The 20,412-nt window shown below is 44.9% G+C and overlaps 1 protein-coding gene across 1 annotated transcript in view; it reads right to left on the reverse strand.

The window, feature by feature from the left end:
- Positions 1 to 11,328, reverse strand: part of DPYS (dihydropyrimidinase) — a 79,684-nt gene extending 68,356 nt beyond the window's left edge. The window contains exon 1 of the mRNA XM_059042548.2: positions 11,037 to 11,328. Coding sequence (XP_058898531.1) covers positions 11,037 to 11,300 — 264 coding nt within the window. The 5' untranslated portion in view covers positions 11,301 to 11,328. The remainder of the gene's footprint in view (positions 1 to 11,036) is intronic.
- Positions 11,329 to 20,412: the final 9,084 nt, after the last annotated feature.

Raw genomic sequence — 20,412 nt, forward strand, 5'->3', positions numbered from 1 at the left:
CATCCCCTTTGTCACAGATGGCAGGATTTCCCTCTTTCTGGATACTATTCCATTGTGTACATACACCATATTTCCTTTATCCACTCATTCACAGATGGACACGTTAATTTATTTATATCTTGACTATTGTGAATAGTCCTGCAATGAACAGGGGAGTGTACACAGCTGTGTCTTAACCTCTGTGTGCCTTTGATTCCTAACCTGTAAAGTGAGGACAGTGACTGTACCTGCACCATAGGGTTGTTGGGAGGTTTAAATTGGGGTGACGTATATGAAGTGCTTAATACCGTGTTTGACTCACGGTAAGTGCTTCATAAGCTTCAGCCCACAATGCGATGAGCCTCTGCACCACTGCTTTAGAATCAGGCATTTCCCCGCTTCTCAAACATTGACTCCTCTCACCACCAGAAACATGGTCATGTTACAACAAAGAAGGGAGTGCCACCAGCTTCCCTCCCAGGTCTGCACCCCTGTCACCTTCCCCCCCCCACAGCCCCCCAGACATGCCGAGTGCTCCCAAGGTCCCAGCTGCTACATTAGCTCCATTCTATCTCCTTGTTCTTGCTTACTTCAATGGATTTTTATTTTTCCTTAAGTCCCTTGGTCCCACTCCAACTCTTTTTGCTCTCAAAAATCTCACTATTTATACAGGATCCTGTACTTTAGATAACAATTGCCTTATGATGGCAAAACAATACATATTTGCATTTCTTAAGAAATCCCTATTGGTATAATGACTATACCAGAAAAAATTCCTTAGGCTCTACATTTTTATTTCAATGCAGATTCACCTTCTCACCTTCTTCCTTCTAAAATGTCTTCTCACAGATATCCCTTGAGGCCGAAGGGCATTTTTCTAATAGAAAGTGCTGTTAATTAAAGTGTTGGAAGAAAGTACTCTTTTAGTGTCTACTGAACTAGAAAATCAAGCTTAAAGAGCAATTCTTTCCATATTAAATGTCTATCGCATGCAGGATGTGGGGAAACTAAATACAGTCAGTGCTGGTAGAAATATACACAAAATGATGCAGCCACTTTGGAAAAGAGTCTGGCAGTTCCTCATAGAGTTACCATATGACCCATCAATTCCACTCCTAAGTATATACCCACAAGAAATGAAAACATGTCCGCACAAAAACTTGTACACAAATATTCAGAGCAGCATTATCCATAATAATCAAAAAGTGGAAACAACCCAAATGCCCATCTACTGATGAATGGATAAACAAAATGTGGTATATTCATACAATGGAGTATTATTTGGCCATAAAAAGGAATGAGGCTCTGATTCACTTGCTACAACTTGGATGAACCTTGAAAACATGATGCTAAGTGAAAGAATCCAGTCTCAAAAGATCACATATCATATGATTCCATTTATATGGAATGTCCAGAAGAGATAAATCCATAGAGACAGTAAGTAGAACAGTCGTTTCCTGGAGCCAGGGGGCTTGGGGAAAGCTGGGGTGATAGCTGGGCTTCTTTCTGGGGAGATAAAAATGTTCCAAAATTGATTGTGGTGATGGTTGCACAGCTCTGTGAATATACTAAAGAACATTAAGCGGCACACTCTAAATGGCTAACTGGTATTGCACATCAATTACACCTTAATAAAATTATTACCAAAAAAATGTCTACCCAAGTAAGCCATTACAGGGAGCGAGTGAGCTGTTACACACAATGCAATGAAAAGTCTTCTCTCCAATTCTGACTTCCAGGAAGCAGCCAACATCACCAGTTTCTTGTGCTTTGACATGGCCCATTTCTTGATCTGCCCGTTTCCTGACCTTGTACAGAGCAAGGACTGAGGGACTAAATGGAAGAAACTGGACCCCCCAGTGGCTCACCTGGTCACTCCACCATGTGACACACTAATAATCAGACACATACAAATAATCAGACCGTCTAGAGGGGGAGACAGAAACATGCACAAACAATTATAATAAAATAATCAGATGGTAATCATAGGTAGCAAGTACACTTCCATAGTAAATGTGGTACAGGAAGTGCTAAAGGGAAGTTAAAATTGCTAGGCTCCCTAGAAGAGGAAAAGGCTCCTGAGGATTCAGAGGAAGGAAACAGATCAGAGGAAGCTGGGATTTGAATTAGCATTAGGACAGGGCTTCCCTGGTGGCGCAGTGCTTGAGAGTCCGCCTGCCGATGCAGGGGACACGGGTTCGTGCCCCGGTCCGGGAAGATCCCACATGCCGCGGAGCGGCTGGGCCCATGAGCCATGGCTGCTGAGCCTGCGTGTCCGGAGCCTGTGCTCCGCAACAGGAGAGGCCACAACAGTGAGAGGCCCGCATACTGCAAAAAAAAAAAAAAAAAAAAAAAAAAAAAAGGAAAATGAATTAGCATTAGGACAGAAATGTGCAGTTGCCAATAAGGGTAATAGTGTCTAACTTGTAGTGAGTGCTTATTATGTGCCAGGAACTGTTCTGATGTTCTAAGTGCTTTAACCATCTCCTGAGCTCTGCAGCAGGTCGTACCATTAACCCCTTTTTAGAGCTGAGGAAACTGAGAACAGCACCATGAGATAACTCCCCACATCTCACAGCTAGACAATAACAAAGGCAAGACTGGACCCAGGTCACTGGGCTCCAGAGGCAGGGCTTTTGCTAACAGGTGACAGCAGGGGGGAAGCTCTGAGAAAAGGGTCCGTGAGGGAGCATCCGTAGAAAAGTGCTAAAGGGCAGAATGTACATGCGAAAGAGAGACAGACTCACAGACAGAGAACACAAACGTGTGGTTATCAAAGGAGAGAAGCAAGATGGGGAGGGACAAATGAGAAGTATGGGATTAAGAGATACAAACAACGATGCGTAGAACAGATAAGCAACGAGGATACACCGTACAGCACAGGGAATTATACCCATGATCTTGTAATAGCCTGTAATGGAGTATAATCTGCAAAAACAGTGACTCACTATGCTGTACACCTGAAACCAACACACCACTGTAAACCAGCTGTACTTTAGAAACAGAAGACTGGGACGTGTGAAGCGATGGTTCCCAGAAGAAGGCAAGGCAGTGGCTGGCTGGCTGCGGGGGTGGCGGGAGTCCAGGAGCCGATTTTGACTGGACTGACTAAGAGGTGGCGGACGAGGGGACGGAGGAGGGCAGCCGATCTGGTCTTTGGAGGGAGCGTGAATTCTGCGGCGAGCAGCCCGAGTGTGAGGGGCTCGGGCACACGCCCACTCTGTGTGTTTGCAGACAGAGAAACGCAGCCCTGAGGCTGAAGAGCACTCAAACGCAGGAGAAAGATGCGGCAGCCACCTTGCAGAGGGTGCCAGACGGGTCCCGAGGTCAGGGGAAATAACCAGAGAGAGAGAAGCCGCGGCAACGTGCTCCAGAACATACCAACCCTTAGCGAGAAAACAAAACAGGTCTGAGCCAGTGGCCGCTTCTGGGTGCAGTGACTACAGATCCTTTTAATTCTCCTCTAGTTAAATTTTATTTTCAATAGTTGCTACATTTTCTATAACAAAGCCTAACTTTCAAAAGAAGAAAAAATAAAGATTTTACATATATGTGATACAAATCCAGGTATGCATGGATATGCCATATACATTAAGTAGCTCCACTTCGATGGGCCTCTTATGAGACTGAAGATGTGATGGTCCAACGGCCACTCTTTTTTTTTTTGTTTTTAAACTACAGCAAATTGAAATTCCTGGGACTATCATCTCAAAGCCCATAAATAAGGATTTATCACAAATGCTCTATCTCCCTGATGAACAGAAAAGGAGCAGCCACTTGCCTTCTTTGGTTTCTTCTTGTTCTGTGTCTCCTCCCTAATTTCCTCCTTCTCCTCAGCCTCAAAATGGGAACAGCTCTAGAAAAACTCTAGTGCCAGGGGCAGGACAGCCTGGGCCAACGCTAGGCAATGGATTGAAAACGGAACCTGTCTTTTTCCAAACACCTGGGGCTTCATCCATCCACCTGCCGCAGGGATCCTGGCTGCTACCCTGGGACCTGGCAAACAGTGGCCGGGCACTGTCAGCGCCCCAGCCTCCTTTGAACCTCTTTCCTCCTCCCGCCTCTTCGGTTCTCTCTGGCTACCCAGGGTCCCTTGGCTGCCCAAAGTTATCTCAAATCCCCGACTATTATCTCAAGATCTGAAATGTTCCCTTCTTTCCACTGGATCCAGGGAGCCACGTGCCAGAGCTGCAATTCTGTAATCCCAATTAGAGGGGACACCAGGAGGTGTGAAGGAGACCTGCCCCTCCCGGGAAGTATCTGCCTCTTGAAAGAAGAGCTTGTTCAAATGCCCAGTCCTGGGTTAAGCATCTTACACACATTAGCTCACTGAATGAAGCCTTGCTATAGTCCCGAGAGGTAGAAATTGCTTTTTCTTATTTTACAGTGGAGGATGATGAGGCTCAGAGAGGTCAAATGACTCTCCAGGGTCTCACAGCTGGTAAATTCTCATTGGGAACATGGAGGAGGATACAGCTTTGAGCAGGAGGTCTTACATTCAGCCTACTCCGGGCCTCAACCCTATGCAGGCCATAGCCCCTTATCCCATCTTCCATGTAGCGGGATATGACCTCCAGCCTGTTGCCCCAAGGTCATCAGTGAATCATTACTTGGAGAAAGGCATAGGTTGGTAAAAATGAATCAAGCATGTAGGAAACCCAAAGCCATACCAAAACGAAACAAGTCCCATCAAATTATAAATTGTAAATTCACAAATGAGACGCAACTTTATTAAGCTCTTGTGACGCTCGTCACCGCGACAGCTGCCACTGAAATAATGCGCCCCTAAAAGAGTCACTACAAGGAAAGGCCCATATTAGTGCTTTCTGGCCTCCACACGCTTGTTAGCCATGAGATTCCAGCAAACCAACTCATTAGAACATCTCATTCCTAGCTCACCTTGGATATTTTCAGTATTCATTGAATTGCTTTTAACATCAGATGCTTCTAGATTCACTTCACAAAATGTTCACCAGGATCAACATTTGAAGAATGAAGAGAGTTTAGGGGAGGGAGAACCAGTAAAGGGTGAAAATTTCCTTCCTATTTTTATACAAAACCTAACTGTTTCCTTCGTATTTATTGCTGATTGACTTCTCCTTTATTTGTCAGTTAGCCGAAAAAAATGCGTTTGCCTTTTCTAATCTTGGCTCATAAATCAGTTCTTTCGGCTCCTAATTACTTTGGCTGTTCTCCCTTGAAAACCTTCCAATTTGTCTAAAACCTTCTCTTGAGCGGAAAAGAGGATGTGCTGTCTTAGGTGAAAACGTGATAGAACATAAATTGCGATAAACTCTTAACCAACAGTGGGGTCATAATATGACAGAACACAAGATTTTATTTAAGACTGTATTAGGTTGTAAATCATTATTGAAAGCATCCCAAGGATTTTCTTTCTTTTTATGGGGTCACTGAATTTTCATTTCTAAGCTCATCCGAGAACAAGTGACTTTGTTTCACTAAAACTTATCAGAGCACCTGCTCGACCCAAATAAAACGAAAAGAAATCCAACAGTACATTTGAGCCTTAGGGAGAAAAACACGTGGCTGAATTTTCAGATTTCTCATAGTCACTAAGACTTATGAAAACAAACTTCATGATCCCAGTCTACGTTCCAACTCTAGAAGCATATCCAGCTTTGTAAAGATGTCCTCCACAGTGCCTCTCCACACTGCTTGCCTCCCCAAATGTGAAACATTAATCACACCATCACCCATCCCACTGTGCAAACCACAGACTCAAGAGGCACCCTCGACGTCTTCCTGTCCCCTTCCCTACATCCCCAAATCCAATCCATCAGCAACCTATCCCCTCCCCTACCTACTCCATGAGCCTCCATACTTCCTGCATCTGCACCTCAGTTGCCCTGTGCAACCCTCATCTTCTGACTAGACTAGACCAGTTAGTCTGGACCACTTCCAATCTGTTATGCACTTCCCTCTTCTCTCGGGATGAAGAAAACAGTTATTACACAGCCCATAAAGCCCTGCACGATCTGAGTTCCTTTCCACCTCAGAGAGACAGGTCACCCATAGTCTTCTCTCCCTGTCCCCTCGCGACCTAGTCCAGTGATCGCTTAACCCTGGCTGCAAACTGACATGGTCTAGGGAACTTTTATCCTGTCCCCCAGAGATGCTGATTTAGCTGAGATAGCTTCATCTCCATATGCCCTGTGCCGGTTACAGTGCCTGGTACATAAATACTCTTTAAATGTTTAAGGAAGAAAGGAAGAGAGACCAATGAATTTCTCCCAGAAATTATAAGATGGAAGAATTAAGATGGCTCACTTTTCCAACAGCAAAGTGGCAAAGCTGCACAAGTTGCATATATTCACGTGAGACTTCGTTTCTCAGAAATATTGCTAGCCCTGGCTGTGATGCGGAAGAGATACAAGACCAGAGAGAAAGATCTGGGACTCAGCCTCGGAGAAGTCAACAGGCCACAGAAATCACATTCTCTGACAACAGTGAAGGCCGTGGGGGAAAGGTTGAACGAACAAGGCTGATTCCAAAGTGTATGCACCATTTAGTAGAAGGAAGAATGTTTATATGTGCCCCCAAAAAGAAAAATCTGAAAGGAAAATGTTAAAAGCAAAATGTTGAAATTATAGATGATTTAGATACTATTTTTCTTTATACTCTTCTGTATTTTCCTTTGAAAAAAAAAGCAGTGTCTTCATTCAACTATGTATGATAAGCGAATATAATGCTCCAGCATTTTCCTGAATGATAAATATATGTATTTTTCATTACTTAAAAAAAAAATTAATGCAAGATGTTCTAACTATTGCCTTGTTTTACAGATATGGAAATGCTGACAACACCAGTAGAGGAAGTGACTTGCCCAAGGTCATGCAGTCAGCATGCACAGCTTCTGAAAACCATCCTGGAGCTCCAGCAAGAAACAGAAAAAGGGAGTTGGTTTGTAACTAAGCTCTCTGAATCACAGCTCTTCTACCAGGTGAGGAAGCTCTATAAATACAACCATAAATATGTGCTTAATCATATACCTTCCACTGCCTTATTATAAGTAATCACCTCCATGGCATTTTACCAAAATGTTCCAGAGCAAAGTATAATTTTCTCTCTTGATAATTTTGAGTACTTTTTGTCCTTTACAAAAAAAGTGTTCTGCATTTTCTCAATTAAAAAAGAAAAAAGATCCTTTTGCCAGCTACTGATGCTGCCAGGTTTTTAATGTGAGTCCATCCACTCCAAGCTGTATCTATGTCTGAACACAAATACATATATTTGAAGACTGGCCAGGTTCTTTTAATTCATTCTCTTATCACAGGATGTAGTAAAAGCAAAGTCATATTTCCTTCAAGTTTATCTAATTTTTAATACCCATTTGAATAAAAAATCCCATTGTCTTTCACAATGGATACTGAATTACTGGAAGACCACTGTTAATCTATTCTAGACCAACAAAATGAAATATGATTTCTTTAAAGCAGGACGCTATTTCCATTACTTACATCAGATGGAAAGCTTTTACCTGTAATTAAGTAAATCAATTATAAGCTTTAAACCTACCTCTGACATGAAATAGATTTCCAAAATATGTAACCTTTAGTTGACCTATATTTCATTTTTAAAACCGGGGTCCATCACAATCTAGTGATCAATACATAGAACACCACAAATAGTATCCCTTCTGTTTGTCAGATGTTATAAATGATCAGCATTATGCTTGCAGGAAGCACACAGCTGTTGGTCTAACCTTTTGGGTCCCATCTCCTGAAAGCATGATATATCATTCTTACTTGATGGCTTTCTGTACTTAAGGTACCCATTTCTGCAGACTTAGGGATGATGTGGCCATAAATGCATGTATAAATGTCTCACAAACCCACACCGTGAGATGTGTATTTATTTTGACAACCTTAACTGCCTCCAGTGTCGGGAAGGTAAAGAAGGGCTAGTGTATTTCTGAAAGATGACTTTGCTCTGTCTTTGACAGAAGACTTCTCACAGTAACACACACCTTACATTTTACAGCTTTTTCATCTACCTACTGCCACTGTGACGAATCTAAACATTAGACTTTTTTTCAATCATCATTTCAGAAAGGAAGAGAACCTAGTAGGTAAGAGCTCTAGGGACGGCAGGCAGTCCTGAATCTGAAGAGCCACTCTGCCACTTACCAGGTGTGCGACCTTGGGCAAGTGACTTAAGTTTCAGTTTCTTCAATTGTGAAGAGTAGACAGTGGCACCTGGGACCGTTGGAAGACAATGCACAGCTTAGCACAGTGTCTAGTACATGGCACGGACTTGATAAAGTAAATGTTACTTAACAGTATTCATGGGCTTCCCTGGTGGCGCAGTGGTTGAGAGTCCGCCTGCCAATGTAGGAAACACGGGTTCGTGCCCCGGTCCGGGAAGATCCCACATGGGGCCCGTGAGCCATGGCCGCTGAGCCTGCGCGTCCGGGGCCTGTGCTCCGCAACGGGAGAGGCCACAACAGTGAGAGGCCCGCGTACCACAAAAAAAACAAAACAAAACAAAACAAAAACCAGTATTCATAAGATGTTTTTCAAGTTTGGTATATAATATGACGAGCATTTACAAAAGACTTCTTTGTCCCTGTTTCCCCAAACCAGAAACTCCATCAACATTGCCTTGGGAATTATCGTGAAGACTCTAGAAAAGAGGACAAAATAACTCCACAATGCCTTTCTTTCAGAACTCAGGCCAATACTTTAATGCTCATGTTTATCTGTATTTACCTGGCTGGTTCCATTTTACGGAGCCTCATCTGTTTGTGGGATGGGGATGTCCTGGAATTCGACCAACCAATTTTGCAGTAGACTTTTGCAACTTGGCCCTTTTGTGAGTACTGTTTAATGTTCCACGTGAATTTAGTCTTTGCTAAATCTTTGACCTTATCTCGGACCATATCATTTTTGGCTTGTGATCCTAAGCTCATGAAAAACATGTTTTCCTTTAATGTTTTGGCAACCTTTAAGTACATAAACGCCTAGAGAATCAACTGGTGAGTAAGTTCTTTCAAATGGTGAGAACAGACTACATATATTATGCTACAAAAACCTGCCTTCTAAGTATGGAATCGTAAATCTCTCCACACTGGAATCCCAGAATGGCCAAGAACAGATAGAAAACTAAGAACCACCTCCCAGGGTCTTGGGGCATGCACAGATAAGAGAATGAGAAGGAGTGTCCTGCCCTGGCAACATTCTAACCCCTCTTCTTGGCTGCTTCATCTGGAACCCTGATCAGAGAAAGGGAAATGAGGGGGAATAATGCTAGTGGGCCTGGTGACTGATGGTCAGCCATAGCAGCAGGTCCCCACTTGGCAAATGGGGGTGTCAGTGGAATGCCCTGCCAGCAGCAATGCACTTAGTGAATGACCAGTCTGTGATAACAGAAAGTGCATGCACTATAACTGAATACAACAGTTTACAAAACTTTTATAATACAGGTACACACATTCATACACACATGCACGATACAACCTCAATTATGTAAAATAAAGCATATGAAAAAACCATAAAGACAATACACTAAAACATTGGTTGTCACTGACTGGGAGATTATGGGTAATACTTTTCCTCTTTCTACTTTCCTATTATTTTTTTCCAATTGTCTATAATCGTGTATTGCTTGGAGATCTAAAAAAACGTATTTTAAATGTCAACATAAATCCATTGAAATTTAGCAAGTTTCACGTTTTTTGGCAAGAGAGAAAAATGAATACTCTTCACAACAGATAACGATCCTTCCTACAAACGACCTTGACCATTGTCCTGACGATAAGCGTTGATAATAAGTAACTAGGAGGACGCTTTGCAAATGTTGGCGTCAGCAGCCTGCCCCAGACCCCTCTCTCTGGGTCAGATGGTTCTTTTTTCTGTGAAACATTCTGGTCTATCCTAGAGGACTGGGCAACGTGGAAGGAGAGAGATGCAGGGAGAATAAAACTGTTAGAAATCGGTTGGGTAACGGATATATCCTCAAAACTGCTCTGAAAGTGTTTGCAGCCTGTACCTGCACTAAACAGCCCGATCTGTTTCACACACACCAGGGCGTGGCCCACCAGGAAAAAACCCGCGTATCCGTGAGTGACAGCTTAGACCTTAAGGGTATCGATACTTCCACTTTGCAAGGAGCCGTTTCTCCCACCACATCCCCAAACGCAAGCCTCAAGGAGGGTGTAGGTTTGGCTCCAGCCAAAGTGCTGCGGGCAGTTTTAACTTTATGTTCCTGTACGGCTGCCCTGTTCATCTCCTGATCTTGGTTTCGGGAGTTTAAGGTTCTTTTTCATAGACTGAGCCTCTAGGCCTTTGTGTCTCGAGAAACCCAAGCCTCCCTCACCTGGGGACCTGTGATCTTATCCTCCTACACCATCAGTAAAGATGCAGGTGCTCAAACAGCAAGAATCAGGGTCTGTGTTTAATGTCCCCGGGGCAAGCACGTCGGAGAGGTGGTGGGGACAGGTCAAGTGCGAGTGCTGGGAGACCATTTCTGCAACAGTTCTCTTGGAAACCCTTGTCCGCGGCGTCCTTTTTCGGCTAGTGGGTGGAGGCAAAGACTGTGGACGCGTGGGCTCATCACTATCACCCTCCACGCACTGCCAACGTTTGAGTGACGGCAGTAACTTCTAGGTGAATGGATTTTTCACTCGGTTTGGGCTGGGGATGGATGATGGGGACAAACGGCTGGGAGTGTCGACTTAAAAGAGGCTATCGATTTTCTGGAGGACTTGTGGACTTCCACAGAACACCCAGTGAAAAAGAGGGGTTCGGGGGGAGGGGTGCAGATAAACCTGCCAATTACCCGAAGAGAGGAGGGGACGCCCGGCTTCGCAAAAGCCGGGCTGATGCCACCAAGGAGGGCCCCCTGGAAGAAGGAAGCTCCGCGTGGGCGCCTTGACCCAGCTCGGGTCTCCGCGGCTCGCTCCCGCCCCCCCCCCCCCCAGCCCCCCGCGCGGCGCCGGCGCGAGCCGGCCCGGCCAGACCCCGGGGCGGGGGGCAGGCTCGGAGGCGGCCGAGGACTCGGCGGGCGTCCCGGGGTTCAGGGCGCGGCGAGGCGGGTACCTTGGTGCCCTGGTAGAAGTCGTCCACGGACCGCGAGCCCATGAAGGGGAACTGCATGTGCGTGTGCGTGTCGATGCCTCCGGGCAAGACCAGCTTGCCGGCGGCGTCTAGGACCCGCAGCCCGGCCGGCGCGTCCCCGGGTGGCAGCAGGTCGCGCCCCAGCGCCCGCACCACGCCGTCCTCCACCAGCACGTCGGCCACCTGCGAGGAGTCGTCGTTGACCACGCGGCCCCCGCGGATCAGGAGCCGCGACGGCGCCGCCATGGCGAGGGGCGCACGCGCCGCGGGCCGCCCTCCTCCCCGGGGCACGGGGCGGACGCCCGGGCCGGCTCCGGGTTTATCAAGGACCAGCTGCGAGCGGGTGGGTGGGGGAGGAGCGGCTCCACCCCCGGCGCTGGGCCTGCGCGAAAGGCTGGGGCGGACCCCGAGGTCAGCGGCCTTCAGACCTGAAAGTTCTGCCGCCCTGAATCCAGGTGTACGTCCAGACCCTGGGTGTACACCGAGATTTTTCCCTTCCAGTCGTTGAAGGGAAAAATCTTGGAGGTAGTTTTAAAGACGAGGGACCTTTGTTTTCCTTTCTAAGAAAAGGCACTTTGGGGAAAAAAATCCACCTCATTTCTTCCGTTTATGAAGAGTGTGTCTGTACCAAAACGCAGAGAGACAGGCAGAGAGAGAGAGGAAGGGAGGGAGACAGACAGACAGACACCACCAGCAACAATGAAAATACCAACGCCCCGAAGAACCACTTGATCTGAATTTCCTTTTAAATATTCTTAACTATGCGAGGGGCAAAGATAAATGACATTCTGGTCCTCAAGGAGCTACGAGCCAACAGTGACACACATACATATTTCGATGGATAACAATCTATAAACCAGAAAATTCTACCTTCGGGAGAGGCTAAAGATACGAGTTTAGAGGCAAGGGGGAGTTTTATTTCTGCCTTGAAGGAAATTAGATATGGAAGATTCACAAAGAGGTATTTGAACTGGGACACAGAGGACATGGACATGGAGAGGTGGGGGCTGGGAAGAGAGATGATGTTCTGGGTGAGTGAACAGGCCGGATAAAGGCACCGAGAAGGTTGATGGCTGGACTTGAATCCTGGAGGGAGTAAAAGACAACAAGGGAATAGTCCTGTGAACAGAGCCGACACAGAGAACAGGGAGGAGAGATGGAGAGGGACTGGGTTCTCATGACACCGTTGGTGCTCCTGAAACCAACCATGCCTGATGTCCCCTCTTTGAGACTCTCCAGTGTTTGCTTCAGCTGGTTTACTTTGGTTCTTCTGTCATTTTCAGCCATCATCTGACAGAGGATGGGAAGGGACTTTTTTGAGTTTGGGGAGTAGGTGGTCACATGTGACCTCGGAGAGATGGCGTTTTTAATAGTGGAATGCAAGGTGTTAATTATTATCAAATTTCCTCAAGTCTCAGATCACACAAACCTCAAAATGATTAAAAATGGGGAAACATCAATAAAGTGCCATAGATTTGGCTGTCAAGCCAGGAACAAGAAGCCCGAGAAGGTTATGCAATTATTGTCAAAAGACCATTGTGTAAAGGGGAAAAGAAGAAGAAGAAATATGCAACTCCGCCAAGCTCCACACATAACAGCACTCTAGGAGAGTAAGATTGGGTCTCAGGGTGGTTGTGACATCCTTTCTGAAGCTCAGATGTTGATTTCAAAGGTTTCTTTATGCCAGACACTTTATTTCACAAAACGCCCTGTAACACAATGCAGCGTAAACTCTCCACGTTTAATTAACTCAAACTTGATCAGAAAAGGGGATTTGTAGAATGTCATTGAAGCAGGAGGAAATAGCTCATCGAGATTCACTGACCGCACAGAAGAGAGTGCTGGGTAAGTTTAAGGAGAAAAGCCAGCTCGCAGAAGGTGTCTTGGCCCCTCTCTGGCCACCACAGTCTAGATGCCGGATGTCGTCCGCTAGCTTGCCGGGTGGGAGGCGAGCAAACGTGCTCAGATGGGAAGCTTGTCCTCAGAAACCCCTCACCTCCCTTTTCTCTGCCCCACTCAGCCACCTCTGCACCTAGACACACGGGCCCTCAGTGGGCATGAAACAAGTAATCCTAGACACGATGATCTTGGCACTGGAGGAAGGCGGGAAGCAAGTCTCCTGCTGCTTTGCCTTCTTCTTGCTGGAGAAAGAATCAGTTTGATTGACTAACATACCAAAGTGTGTCTGAGGACCCATTACTCCTTAGAGGACTCATTTTAAAGGAGGGCTACAGAGGTTGTGAAAACTTAACCCACAGAAACATATCTACTTTGAAGTGTAGGTGAGAGCAATTCAAAAGCAAGGCCTTCCCAGCCCTGACTGATGGTCTAAAGGGATCGAAAGGCGGAGCAGAAAAGGGTGACTTTCTTCACCGAGCGGCTCAGGGTTTGGGGGAAACAAATCCACCAGGCTCAGGGGTATTTAAGTCCTCCGCAGCCCTGGAGTCACTGAGTTTGCTTTCCCTACTCTCCTAACCCACACCTACCCCTACTCTAGGCCCCTGTGGCTATGAGGGGATTTCAGGGTATTGCTTCCTCTGGAGGAAAAGCCGTCCACGGGGCAGAAAGAGCAGACAACAAGGGTGTGTGAGCCAGAGTGAGCAAGGAGAGAGGGGGCAGAGCCGGGCGTCTCCAATACGCCCCAGCTGGGGGCTGGGGGCAGCCCCAGTCCTCTGGCCCTCATTGGGATCAAAGTCCCTGGCAGGGTGATGAGGTTATACCTGAATCAGTGACGGAAGAGGCGGGTAAGCAGCATGCATGGGGATTAGGAGTCTAATCCCTGGCTCTGATGCAAACTTCTGGTGTGAGTCTGGGCAAGCCACCGACTCTTAGGTCCTCTTATCTCCTCGACTGAAAAACGACGAGCTAAGTTGACAAGAGCTTGTAAGACACAGCCTTTGCACTTTTAAAAGTCTGTGATTCTGTGAACAGGGACAAGACCCCCGTGCACAGAGTGCCTGCCACACTCCTAGAGTTGAACTCTTCTCAGGTCTAGATAAGCAAACTGGAGACCAAGAAGGACTTGCCTTCTAGATTTGGGGCTCTTTGATTTCTGGTCCCTCCGCTGAGGCAGAGGGGACGTGCTTGGAAAGGGTGCCAAGCACAGAGTGTAAATCCAGATGTAGGTCATCGGGGGACGATGCTCGGTGGCACCTTTCGGTCATGAGCAGGGACAACATCTTCCTCTCCGGCAGCCGGAAGTGGTCTCTGTAGGACCGGAGAGAGGAAGCTGGCCACTGCACAACTCCAGAGGGCACTCTTCCCTGAACCTCCCAGGCAGAAAGAGGAAATAATAGCCCTGAATAACAATACCAGTAGCGGGAGGTAAGGTTTATTGAGTACTTGAATCAAGTCGGTACTGGGCCAAATGCTTCACATGCCTTACTTTACTTCGTCCTCCACAACACCTCTTTGAGCGAAATACTCTTTCCCTGTTTCACAGATGAGCCTTTTGAGGTAAAATGACCTGCTCAAGGTCACCTAACAGTAAATGCTGGAGGTAAGCCTTTCATTCTGGAACCTGTAATTTACTCATTATGTGAGTCCAAACTCTAAAGCCAGGTTCAAATCCTGGCTGCCTTTGGGCCTCAGGTTACTTAGATGGATGAGCATAATCCCGGAATGAACTCTTACATCCATCACTCTTCATACCTCTAGCACTTCTGACACGGGGCTGCAAAGCTGCTTCAGATCGTTATCTAAATATTGGGGAGCTGGTCTATGTTTTTGCTCAGATAACTAATGTCCTGAGGGTTTAAAAAAAGTGCTCCATCCTGTAACAAATTAACAAATTTAGTGAGTCCAGATCTAATATACCAATACTGACCTGCCTTGGGGGAAAACTTTCAGGACATGCCACCTAGATAATCCAGGATGATTTCTTCATTTCAATAAATCCTTAACTTTGCCACATCTGCAAAGTCCCTTTTGCCATGTAAGGTAACATTCCCAGGTTCCAGGGACTAGAAAGATATCTGGGTATCTTCAGGCCCCATAATTCAGCCTATGACAATGCCAATCATTGTTCCCCCTTGAACAAAAAGACGCTGCTTTCTCAAGGGATGGCCTAGGAGCATCAGGCTCGGCTCAGCCCTGGCCCCTGGCAACCACTGATCTACTTTCATTCTTTTGTATTTTGTTGACTTGAGACATGGAAACAAAGTAAGTTGCAGGGTATCTTCTGGAGAGTTCAACTTCGGTTCTGCAACTTAGTAAAACTCTTCCTACGCCCTGCTGTTGATGCTGTCAAGGTCTAAAGCTAAAAAGATTCAGAGGCGGACCTTACTAGGATTTACCTCAACTTTTCCAGGAATCCTGGGAGGTCCTGGGCGTGACCACAGTTGGGGCTGAAGCAGGGACAGCAGGTGCCGTTCTAGAGCCCTCATGACACTGTTTACAGTTATGTAGACAGGACAGTGTCAGAGACGGATGCCCCAGATGTTGGAGGCATCAGTGTAAAAGGAAGACCATAAGATACAGAGAGACAGTAGTCAAGGTGCTGCCCTTTTACCTGTCCTTGTCCCACCTGGGCCCACACCCTCTGAATTAGAACCTTTCTGTCTCTGCACTGTCTGTGCCATCTCATTTTACACTTTATTTCTCTAATATAACTGGAAGGGACTAGATTTGTACATCTTCCTTTTTATTAAAACTTTTGTTCATCTTAAACAAGTAAGTCTTGGGAGAAACTTACTGTTCTGCTTGCTGTGAGGGGTATTTAGTATTAGACAAGGCAAGCACAGTGAAAATGTGATTTAAGGTCAAGGATAATACCAACTACCCATCTGTGTGTAACTGTACTTAAGGGCACTAATCTGTGAGCTTCTGGAAAATGAAAACTGCATGGTATTTATCTTTGTATTCAAAGACCTATCACAGACCATGGTGACGTCCAAGAAGAGTTCACTGTGTACCTGACGTACTTCATTTCTAATCCTCAGAACAAATCTGTGGGGTAGGTCTTATCCTCTCAAACATCAGCAGAAGCTTCAGGAAGTGCCTCTCTCATTGGGACTGGAAGCAGTATGACTCTTTGCTGTATTATATTTTCACATTGCAAGGATGTGGAGAAATTGAAACCCTCATACATTGCTGGTAGGAATGAAATGGTGCAGTTACAGTGGAAAGTGATTTGGCAGTGCCTCAAAAGTTAAATAGAGTTACCCTATGACCCAGAAATTCTACTCCTAGGTATATACCCCCAAACTTGTACATGAATGTTTATAGTAGCATTATTCTTAATAGTCAGAAAGTAGAAATAACTCAAACATACATCATTTGATAAATGGGTAAACAAAGTGTGATATATCTAGTACTGTGGTTGGTTCTCAGGAAGTACTCAAAACATGGATGCTTATTTTCACTCCAAACCTAGGAAAAGGTTACGGAGAATTGCTTTGTGCACTTGGCTAACATGTCTAATGGCAACTCATGAGCTAGAGAAATGGAAATTATGTTGTATGGTGAAATCTCCATCGAAAACAGCAATAATGTTAAGTTCCAACCCAAGGAAAGTAATAAGAACCCAGTGAAGTTGAAATTCACACAATGCACAATAACAAAGTCTATATTTAAGGTAAGTAAAAACTAAATCTAAAAGCCAAATTAGATAAGGAATTTCTATGTTCCTTGAAATCAGAGCTCAGCAGATGAAATATAAACAAGTGAAATTTGATACTGTAATGAAATTGAGAAAAGTTTTTGAATATTGTTTATGTTACTATAATTTTTTAATAGAAATAACTGCTCTGTATTTCTTTTATTTATACTCGCTCAACATATGTTATGAAGTCCATAGCATGTAGCCACATCTTTCTTGGTCTGGGGCTCTATGGAAGTTCACAATTTTGGCCTTTTAATAATAAAATAAAGACGTCTGTGCCAAGATGCCACTCTACCTTTGTTTAGTGAATCTACCTTTCATTGAGATACAGCCATAAGTTGCCCTGTAATCAAGAAAACAGGACAATGATTACTATAAGAAATATGCTCTTAAAGAAAGCTCTACTAGGGCTTCCCTGGTGGCGCAGTGGTTGAGAGTCCGCCGGCCGATGCAGGGGACACGGGTTCATGCCCCGGTCCCGGAGGATCCCACATGCCGCGGAGCGGCTGGGCCCGTGAGCCATGGCTGCTGGGCCTGCGCGTCCGGAGCCTGTGCTCCGCAACGGGGGAGGCCACGGCAGTGAGAGGCCCGCGTACCGCAAAAAAAAAAAAAAAAAGAAAAAAGAAAAAAAAAGCAAGCTCTACTAATATACAAAATGCATAACACTCAGTGGAGGGGAGCTCGAAAAAAAGGTCATTTTTATTTGAAAATGAGTGTAATAATCACAATTAAAATTTAGTTCAACCTCTTATTTCTTTCTCTAGTTTAATCCTTAGAGTAACCCTTAAGCCTGGATGTTAGCTCACTTTTCAGATGACACAAGACTTAGTGAGATCAAGTGATTTATTCAGTTATAAAACTCCTAAAGTAGCAGAGCCAGGAGACAAACTGTGATGTGTCTGACTTCAAAGTCCATGCTTTCCCACCACACTCTATTATTTCTCCTTAGTAAAGCTTACATATCCCTTTTTTGGAGGATATGAAGCTTCTCTGGGCTTTAGCCTCCCTCCAGCACGTGGGAAAATCCACTCCAATTGACATCTCAGTATCCTTACCTGAAATCACTCCGTAAATTCTTTTCAAGGTACTTCATGATCAGTAAACCATCTGTGCCCTAGATTAGCATAGGGCAACTTAGTCTAGTCATGTTCTAGCACTGGTTTCTAAATTTTATTAACTCTCCAAACCCTTTGTTCAAATGAAATCTTCTAGGAAAGCCCAAGACATAAGAGTTGCTGCTGGAAGAGAGAAGGGTGAGCAGTGCATTGGTATAAGCCGGCCATCACCAACTGTAGCCACATTTATCGTTTACCGAGCACTCACGCTGCCCTTAACTGTCACTATTTTACCTCACTAACCCTCATTAACTCTCATTTAATTCTCCTAACCACTGCTGTGATTCCCAACTTAAGAACCCGCCCATGAGTGAGGCATGTCTTACTCCGTGGGTGACGGACAAGCCTACCACCCTTGCTTCGTGCGACTGGGACGTTGAGGGAGCCAGGCCAAGGCTGGTGCAGTTGCTCAGACACCTCAGGCTTCTCTTATCCTTTCCCCAAACCCTTAAAACGAGGCTTCTCTCCCTCTGGATGTTAAGGATGCACGTTTGCTACAATGCAAGAACTAAGTGATCGAAAAATTACTAGGTTCTAGGAGACCTGTGAAGACTTTTCTCCAGATTCAGTCACTGTGGTAATTTCCTCAGGCCCTAAGCGCAGCACGATCCTGTTTCCTGGGTCTTGGAGCTCCCTTCAACTCATCACAAGTGGGCTGCCACTGTTTTCTCCCCCCCTTTTCTTGCTCCCCTTTTGACTTTGAGCTGCCGGTTCACTTCCGTGATGATCCCAGGGGAAGCACCTGGGAAGCACATCTTCATGATCTTTGGAAACCATGAATCATTTTGGACTTTTCACATACAAGATCTGATTTAATTCAAGCTTCAGAGATGTTCTCTGTTTAACATTCAGACAATGACAATAATAGCAAAGATGTAGTCCTTACAGTGAGCCAGGCACTGCTCCAAGAGCTTCACATACATTAATTATCTTCTAACAGCCCTATTATCCCCATTTATAGATGAAGAGCTTAAGTACAAAGTGATTAAGAGACTTGTTGAAGATTGCATGATAGGAAGGGGCAGGACAGGCAATGTGGCTCCATTGTTTTTATCCACGATGTTGCCTCTAATAAATTTAAAAATACTTTACAGGTTATGATAACATGTTGAAATCAACTTAGTTGAAAAATAACTGCTAATTGTTAACATTCATCAAATGCCTAAACATGCTTATCTAAATTTGCATCAATGCTGTGATTTCTCGTTCAGACATGATAAAGCAAATTGTATTTCTAATCAACTAAGATATGCACAATTAATGTACATGACGTGACAGAGGAGCTAATTTGATAACCTTTTAGCAAATGAGCTTCTTACTGGGACTGTAGCACTGTTTTTCTGCTTCAAATATTAATTCTGGCAACTTGGTGTTTCTTATGTATCAGGTACTGTCCTGGGGTAGATTACAGATGTCACAAATTCTTTGCTACATCTACTATGGAGAGTGGAGTCTGTTTCTCTTTCTATGGAATCTGGGTTGGCCTCAGTGATCCGTTTGACCAACAGAATGTGACGTAAGTGACATTTTGGGCCCTCGGAGACTAGCTCATAAGAAGCTTCTGCAGAGACGTCTATCGATTTTTAAACAAGGGCTCACTTGAGTAAAAGGAGTCCTATCCAGTCGCTGTCATCTTCTGCCTGGAATCCAGCAGGGTGAGAGGGAATGGCCAAGCAGCTTGAATGGAGAGCAGCAGGCAGGTCACCGCTGGCCGCATTTCTGGGTCTGTGGTAGGGACTCGATAAACGCCTTGTGAATTCAATCTGCTCGTTCTTCCTTTATTCTTTTAACCTGTCGTATGCATTTATTTCCAGCTTAACGGTGGATGCCAGTGGTGAGCAGGAGTAGCAGCCAAACCCCCAACAGCTTGTTGGAAGACTCCCCTCATCACGTGCTCATGTTCTCAGTCCTAGTGAGTGACACGAGCTGAGGCAGGGCTGTCGCCCCCAGAGGTCGTCTTGACACAGCCCCTTGGTTCCCCCTCTCTTCCTTTACACCAACACTGGAGCTCTGACAGACAGACGGATAAGACAAGACAAAGTACAGGAGGGAAGATCTAAATGAAACATGATAAACCTGAGGAATATCTATTAAAACCCATATCCTGTAAACAGAGAATATACTTTTTGAAAGTGATCCTGGAATATTTTAAAATTAAGAAAAGACAATAAATTCCCCACAGTAAATATAATACACATAACATTCTCTGATCCTGATGCCAAAACAAAACAACTAATAAAAGAATTAGAAAACAAAACCACTACCCACACCAAACTGCCATTATCTGGGGGAAAAAAAAAAAAACAGCAAAGAAAAAGGGAAAAAGCCTTCTTTTATACAGCTTGTCGGTAAAGGAGGAAATAAAAACTGAAACTTCAGAACACCTAGAATATAATAGTAATGATAACACTAGTTCACCTAAGTGATTCAGCTTAAGCAGTACTCAAGTCCACACCTTAAATCTCATATTAATAATTCAGAAAAAATAAAAATGATTAAACTGAATGCAAACTCAAGGAGTTGGAAAAAAACAACAGAAGAGACTAAGGAAAGCAAAAAGTAGGAAATTTAAGGAAATCAATTAATTGGAAAACAGAAGAATAACAGAAGAGATGTTCAAAGCATACCACTTGGGGGAAAC

Source organism: Kogia breviceps, chromosome 17, assembly GCF_026419965.1.
Source record: "Kogia breviceps isolate mKogBre1 chromosome 17, mKogBre1 haplotype 1, whole genome shotgun sequence".
Classification (NCBI taxonomy): domain Eukaryota; kingdom Metazoa; phylum Chordata; class Mammalia; order Artiodactyla; family Physeteridae; genus Kogia; species Kogia breviceps.